The sequence below is a fragment of the Tachysurus fulvidraco genome, chromosome 17 (assembly GCF_022655615.1).
Source record: "Tachysurus fulvidraco isolate hzauxx_2018 chromosome 17, HZAU_PFXX_2.0, whole genome shotgun sequence".
NCBI lineage: Eukaryota > Metazoa > Chordata > Actinopteri > Siluriformes > Bagridae > Tachysurus > Tachysurus fulvidraco.
Window position 1 is genome coordinate 9442317 of NC_062534.1, and position 8104 is coordinate 9450420.

Sequence of the window (8104 nt, forward strand, 5' to 3'; positions counted from 1 at the left end):
CCTCAGAAGACTATTTTACGGAAAGCCCCAAATTGTTATAGGAAATTGTTTTAGCTTTAACCGAAGCAACGAGTTTCCCGGAGGTTTTTAAACGCGCGCCTCCAGATGGTTATGTTTACAATACAAAAACATTTCTTGTTGTATTTTTTCCTTCTTCCTCTGAATAAATTATATTACGCTCATTTAATTAAAGCATCATGGTGGCGGCATCAGGGTATTATGCAAAGACATGGATTTACATTTGGTAATGTAGAGTAATGTAGAGGTAACATCATCAACTGAAAAGAGAAACTTGGTAATTATTATATTGCTGTTTATTGCTATTATATTTATGTGTTTATATATTGTGCGTTGTGCGTAAGGAATGGACAATTATTCAGTGGTCATGTATAATTGTAAATACAAGATTAAATATACAGCAAGATTTAAGCAAATTTGCTAAGATATATAGGTTAGTTCTTTCTCTTGATTACAAACTAGTCTATATAAGGGCTTATTTCATAATTTCCTACAAAAAAAAGGACTTAGATTTATGTTTTAATCATGGACACAAATGACAGACATGCTGTAAAACTACACACGCACGATTTTTTGCACAAATTAAAAAAGAGACCGGAAGACATTTTCTTCGGTCCATAAATATTAAGCTGTGACGAAGATCCTCCGACAGACGTCGCAAAAAGAAATTCGGTAGCTGTCACTTGTCCTTTGGTAATATGTCGTTATTCTGCCCTTCCTCTGCGCCCCTCTTGGTGCCTCCCCGTTTAGGCGCTGAATGTAAAGTGGGTGTGGAACTGTGCGTGCAAGTGGACGCAACTAAACCTGCACAATGATCGGGGATTTAAACGCAAGCGCGCACAGGACAGACGATTGAAACAAAAGCCTGTTAAAATTTAAAGAAGCTGTTCACAGCTCCCGAAGTTCGTCGACCTGAATGGCCATGCAAAGTCTGAGTGAAGCCGGGGAAAGAGTTTCGGTCGCCTGTCCGCGTGCGCAAGTCCTGAGCCGAAGAGCGCACGCTTTCTCTGTGGAGGCTTTGGTGGGAAGCAGCTGCAAGAGGATGAAAGTAGAAAAGGCGAAGGATGAGAAGATAAAGGCAAGTGTCTGCAACTTGGCAGCATCGACTGGGACTGTAATGGATGAAGGAGAGGACAGCGGTGAGCGTGTACTCATCTTCACTGTGTGCATTTGCGCACTGACTTTATAAGCAGTACTGCTGATGCTGGCTAAATTAGTCTTCCTTCTGCTATGGTCAGGAGACAATTTTGTTGCCTTCAATCACTGGAAGTGTTTAAACATATATACAGTTAAATATTACAGTAATGCCTGTAAAGGTTACAGTAATACTGTAAAGGTTTCTACAGGGTTTATATATATATATATATATATATATATATATATATATATATATATATATATATATATATATATATATATATATATAGATAGATAGATAGATAGATAGATAGATAGATAGATAGATAGATAAAGTGCGCATTTGGTGTGTCTTTATGTAATAATAAAATTGACTGAATAGTAATTAGTTATTATGTTGCGCAGAGGATCAAATCAAGAAAACTATTCAGACGGCAAGCAAACCTGCTGAGGACAAAACCCACTCAGACTCACAGATTCAAGTAGAACTGCAAGGGTCCGATCTGTGGCGCAGATTTCACGAGATTGGAACAGAGATGATCATCACCAAAGCGGGCAGGTGAGTTAGTTATTGGCTTGTATTGTTTAATAGACTACACCTTCTGTGATTGTAAGAGAATAAATCATTTAAATAAATAATGTAGACGACTAATAAGCTAATTAGATAATTAGGTTATATTTAAGCTAAACATATTTTTATGTTTTATGAATTTCTCTTTAGACATAAAGCACAACAAAATGCAAAGAATTTTATTTGATTTAAAAGAAATTATTTTGAAATAGAAATCACGTTACACAATAATCAGACACATAATGCTGCAAATACTATGGTTAATATAAATCCGAAAATGATCTACAATCTTTCATCAGGCGAATGTTTCCATCTATCCGAGTGAAAGTGAGGAACCTGGACCCATTCAAACAATACTACATCGCCATGGACATCAAGCTTGTGGATTCAAAGAGATATAGGTACGAGGCCGATATTCACACTGAAACATACAGTTAAAAATAATAATACATATACACACATAGATACATACATAGATCCATAGATACATACATACATACATACATACATACATACATACATACATACATACATACACACAAAATAAAAAAAATATAAACAAGCAACATGGTAGCCTGAAATAAGCAACATACAATTTCACTTCAGAACACTCGCAAACAGGGAGAAAAACAAAGAAACAAACAAAGAAACAAACAAAAAAGGTTAACTTGCATTTTAATCTAATCTATTACATAGGGGAATGGCTAAAGAAATTGAGTGGAACATAAAACTTTAAATAATATGTTACAAAGTTACCCACTTATTTTTAATCCTTAGGTATGTGTACCACAGTTCCCAGTGGATGGTGGCTGGAAACACAGATCACTCGTTCATCACCCCGCGGCTTTACATACACCCGGACTCGCCATGTTCCGGAGAGACATGGATGCGCCAAGTGATCAGCTTCGACCGGGTGAAATTAACAAACAACGAAATGGACGACAAAGGCCATGTAAGTTGCACAGATTCAGAACACCGTGTAAAATAGCTAGATCAATTTAATAGAGACACACAAGTCAAAAAGTCCACATACGCTTGCGGAGATTCAGTACTAACAATATTTGGAATAAATTGCTAAGCGATTGCAACATAATCACAGTTCCACTATACCTTAGGTATGTTTATTTTTTTTGATCAAATGCAATCCTAGCAATGCCTACCCGCGAATATCCTATCTATCATTACAACAAAGAGTGTAAAGGTTGTCTATATAGTCTAGGACCAACTGGTATAGAGCTAATATGAAAACAACAATAATATATCCTTGTCTGTTGATGTAGACTGTGAGAGAACAGCGCTTGCGTAATGAAGACGCTTCAGAAACTTTTATTAAAAACTTCTTTATAGACCCCTCTGTGTCAGTCATGTCTTCCACTAGAAAAATTATCTTATGTTGCACTCATTCAAATTGGATTATAAAATAACTGGTTTGCTTATACCCGTATGGATGGTAGAGAGAACAACAAATAGTTATTGGAATTAAGGACCTGTGTATCTAGAGTTCAATTCCAACATCTGGAAAGGTCAGTGGTAGTGATTAACAGTTGAATGCAAGACTGTTTGTAACTTTTCTTCCGTAAAATTATTCTCACTATGGCCAAGCAACTTAAAGTGGGCTCCCCAGTCTACACATTTGTATCTTAATGTATTTCTTTGAGCTTAAGTATATTAAGTATTAAGTATATTTTGCTACACAATAAGTGCCAACCTTTTTCGCGCCAGGTGCAGGTTGCTCTTTTTTATGCTTTAACCGTCAGGTTTAGCTCCAGTTTCTAGCTGTTCTCTTTACTCTTCTTTAATCCATGTGTGTAAATTCCTACTTCAGATCATCCTGCAGTCCATGCACAAGTACAAGCCGCGCGTGCACGTTGTTGTGCATGAGCCATCCTTGGACGTGTCGCAAATCGCTGCGCTCCCGATTGAAGGCGTGTGCACCTTCTCCTTCCCCGAGACCCAATTCACAACCGTTACAGCTTACCAAAACCAACAGGTAAAAGACCACTTTTAAACTTGTAATTTAAAAATACCAGCAGACACAGATAGCTTCAATTCGAGTTCAGTTGAAATGTCTAAACCTCCTTTTCATTTAACCTGTAGGTAGCTTTAGTCGTATCTAAGCAAGATTTTATATTCCCCTTGTCAAAACAAATAATTCTGGCATTAGTCTTCAAGATACATCTGACGAATAAAAGTCCTTGGTTTCCATTTTGTTTATACATTTTATGGACATTATGGCCAACTGTAGAATTCTCCACTATTGCCTTTTCATTGGAAGCATATAATATTCACAGTAGTATATCTTGTCTTTTTCCACCCCCAGCGTGACTGCATAAATCACACTGTTTAGGCTTCTAGGGAGCAGTAGACTTGCATAGAATTTCAGTATTTACACATGTTATTCCAGAAACAGGAAGCCACAGAAATGCTTCCAACTTCTGACACCATAGTCCAATTCTATTGCAAAATACTTTATTTGAAGTAGTACTGTTGCAGGAGGAGACTTTTGGATTACAACCATTTTCATGTGCTATGTAAAATAATTTTACAAAAGTCTCCAGTTAAAAAGTGTTGTTTGACCTGTCATCTCACCATGTGTGGCCATGAAAAAGAAAAAAAAGTTTATTGTTGAAGTTATTTTTAAATATTAGTACTAAAAATGCATTAAATTACATGCTTGTAATGTTGAATTCACTTTTTCTGTCCTAAGATAACAAAATTGAAGATTGACCGAAACCCCTTTGCAAAGGGTTTTAGAGACCCAGGAAGAAACAGGTAAAGAAATTACATTCACTTATTTCCTGAAACTATATTTCAAGTTTTTATAAAAACTTTTTTTTAAAAGGAATCTTATCTCCCATAGGGGTGTATTAGATGGTGTGCTGGACTCTTACCCATGGCGAAATTCACTGGGCCTCAATTTGAAACCATTTAATCTGGAGTTGCAAGGTACAGATAACTAAATTATCCACTGATTAATTGACATATTATTATTATTATTATTATTATTATTATTATTATTATTATTATTATTATTTGTATTATTATTATTATTATTAAATAATAGTAGTGGTAGTGATGGTAGTGGTAGTCGTAATAGTAGCATTACATGGGTTGATAAATGAATGAGAAAACAAATTGTTTGCTACATGAACATTCACAAATCCTCAGAGACAGAAGAAATATTTATTTGCATAGAAAAGTATTTATATTATTGAGATAATGTAATAAAAACTTAGTAAATGAAAAATTGTTTAACAAACAAAGTACAATAGTGCTAAACTGATAAAGGAAATGTGGATGAGGGAACCAGAGGAAGATTAATTTTCTGATGTGAGTAGATGAAACAATATATTATTAAAATTTTGAAAAGTAATAGTCTTAGCAATAGTATATGTACCGTATAAAATTCATTACAGGTTTGTGAAAAACACATCATGTTCAATGAGGTAAAGGTATATTTGCCAGAAATATGTTACACATAATTTTAATACATTCATTCCAGGTGAAAATTTTGGGTCATCTGAGAGCTGTGCTGACATTTCCCTTCTGAAAAGGCACTTGACACACTCCAGTTCCTTGCTTTCCCATTCGTTCACCCTCTCTGGGCCTGACAGTGATCTACACAGCTTCAGTGTCCCCCTCTGCTCTAAAGTGACCTCTTTAAACACCTCCTTCACAGGCCGACCCCACTACAGTCTCCTACCAGACAGATTCAGAGGTTACTCAGGGGTACGGCCATTGATGGACTACCCCATACTGTCTCCTCTCCATGTAAAAAAAATAGGAGGTTTCAGAGGCCAGTGCCTCCATAACCACTCCTTGTTTTCCATCCAGAGCCTTCAGGAGAGTCAATCCGCAGGATCTCAGAAAGAAACATCCCCTCTCATGTCACCGTATGGCCTGTACAGCTACAGTTTACCTTTTAGACCACACTTCTCCGGCATCAGTAGTTCATCAAAATCAGCTGACAGCATACTACTAACATCACCTGAGAGCCTCCTGTGCAAAACAGCCTGGCATTCACCTGTCAATCACTGCCTCTGACCTTGCTTGATGCTAGAACTGAGCTCAAGATAAACATGTCATTAATGCGAAAATATAGCTGCTGCTACCCCTGCCATTCAATTGGGTCAATGTAAAGTAACACGGATGCAGTGTGAAGAAGTGTAGCATAAGATGATATCATAGTGGAGCCCTAATAGGGGGAAAAACACTTTTTTTTTTCTAGAGAAAGACGGGATTGACAGAATGGTTTCTATAAAGACAGACCTGTGATTTGCAGTGGCAATTTTGTTATTTTAAGTCAGAACCCTCTGTATTTTCTGAGAAAATATTTTATTATGACATATTTTGGTAAATTTTGTAATAAACATGTTTGTTCTAAAATATACCAATGAAGGCCTATATACGTATATGTTTTATAATTTTATATTTTGCTCTTTTAAAACGTGAAGACATTAAATTTGTCTTGATATTATCTGAAATAAAAACCATCAATCAAAAACCATCACCATTTCTGTTAGATAAAGCATTTTGACCTTTGGCATATCACTGTAGATTAAATTTTTTTTTGTTTGTTTACACTTCTTTTGTCAGCATGTTTGTCAAATTTCACATTTTACATTTTTCATAAAAATTAATTCATGTGCTCTACAGAGAGCAATTCAGCAACACTTTAGTCCTGTAGTCTGTCTAGGACACACATATGTACGCTATGCTCAAACATACGGTTCCAAAACAACTTTCATGCTAATGCCACACTGTGCTTGCCATCTAGCTGATCTCTAGTTAGCAAGTTTCTGCTGTAATCCAGTTCAACAGTGCTGTATAGCTGCTTTGCATTCTGGAGCTCTGAGCCCCAGTCTGTCTCCACATCTACACCTCTACATTGTGTTTCTCATTAATGAGACATTGAATGATGACTTTAATTGAAATGAAAGAAGCTCTTGCTCTTTTGATATAAGGTGACAACAGCAAACTTTGTTCTGCTAATAATGTGCCCGTGATGTCAGTGTGACAGACAACTACTAAATTCTAATAGGAATAATGAAAATACAGCCCCAGCAAATTACCAAGAGAAGTTCAAGGTACTTTTTATTTTTTATTTGTTTATATTACAATAAAAACATCTTTAACGTGCTTTAGAGTAGGCTGTTCTTTGAAAGTGCATATTTTATTTTATGAAGCAAACACTGCATAGATACCAAAAACAGTATATACAAGCTATAATCATAAATCATTTTAAATGTTCTCATTCAAAACATGGACAGTTTAAACAAACAAAGATTTAAAATTGGTTCATATAGCCTAGTAAGTGATCTGGTTTGGTAAGCTAGGAAAAACTCCTTGTATTTTGATGTGATAATTTCCCCACAGCTCAGAGCAACTTGGGCATAATTTCCAGAGCTAGCCTAATTGCTTTCCAGGGATCAGCAAAAAGGGTTTATCCAAAGTTGTGGAAATGACCTGTTTCCACCAATTTTCTTGCAAGAGTACCTCAAGAGCATACCATGATAGAAAGGAAAGATTAATTAGACTTTATGCAACTCATCTAGTTTGTAAAAAACACATTTATTTTCCACACAATTGTTCAAAAGAACCCCCTTTTACTCCAGTGATATATGAAAATAGGTTGCACTTGTTAATCAGTTTAATCAATTATATAATAAGCAAGCCAAAAGGAAGAAAATTGGATTAAATTAAATTACCTCTACCTGTCAGTCAAAGCAGCCACACTTCAATTCCTGGACTGTTTCCTCATGAGAATGTTAAAAAAAAATGATTGGGAGTGCCTGGTTTCCATTAGGACTTCCTGAGAGTGCAAATCATTTGGAATACTGATGCGTTGAAGAAAGTTTTTATCACACTGCTGTCTGTGTTTTTGTGCTTCATTTTGCAAATGTGCAAATTCTGTTTGCAATACGTGTAGATATTTTTTAATATATATAATTTATTTTGAACATAATTCCTTAATTTTTACAATTAACCATGAGAATGTTATAAGCAAAGATTGAAATAAAATTCCATGCTGTTTATATAAAGTGACTTTGTGGAACCATAATGCTGGTCTTACACAGGAAGTCACAGTAAATATCAAAGAAAAGGAAAGGAAAGGAAAGGAAAGGAAAGGAAAGAAATATTACAAAAAATTAAGTCATAAACAAATAAATACATTTAAAAAAATCAATCTTTGACAATGGTAATGTAGAGCCTAACAGCTTTTATATAAATGGAGAATTTACACCTATTCCAGGGCATGGTGGTTTAATAGATTGTACAGCTACTTTGTACCTTTGGAGTTGTGGTTTGAGCCCCACCTCTGCCCTGTGTGTCTGGAGTTTACATATACTCCCTGTGTATTGAGGGTTTCAGCTGGTC

At 35.6% G+C, this 8104-nt stretch overlaps 1 protein-coding gene across 1 annotated transcript; it reads left to right on the plus strand.

Annotated features, from left to right (window-relative positions):
* The first annotated feature begins 681 nt into the window (after positions 1–681).
* tbx22 (T-box transcription factor 22) lies at positions 682–6159 on the plus strand. The gene is made up of 8 exons (XM_027136090.2): positions 682–1157; positions 1561–1714; positions 2026–2127; positions 2504–2678; positions 3552–3716; positions 4434–4498; positions 4587–4672; positions 5229–6159. Exons 1-8 carry the CDS (start codon positions 935–937, stop codon positions 5768–5770), a joined length of 1512 nt encoding a protein of 503 aa, XP_026991891.1. The 5' UTR covers positions 682–934; the 3' UTR covers positions 5771–6159.
* Positions 6160–8104: the final 1945 nt, after the last annotated feature.

Bases quoted from the DNA above. Each gene is read 5' to 3' on its own strand.
- tbx22 (XM_027136090.2), top strand. From the start codon at position 935: ATGGCCATGCAAAGTCTGAGTGAAGCCGGGGAAAGAGTTTCGGTCGCC. The intron at 2,128-2,503 runs GTACGAGGCCGA...TTTAATCCTTAG, and splicing joins GTGGATTCAAAGAGATATAG to GTATGTGTACCACAGTTCCC. The intron at 4,499-4,586 runs GTAAAGAAATTA...TATCTCCCATAG, and splicing joins AGAGACCCAGGAAGAAACAG to GGGTGTATTAGATGGTGTGC.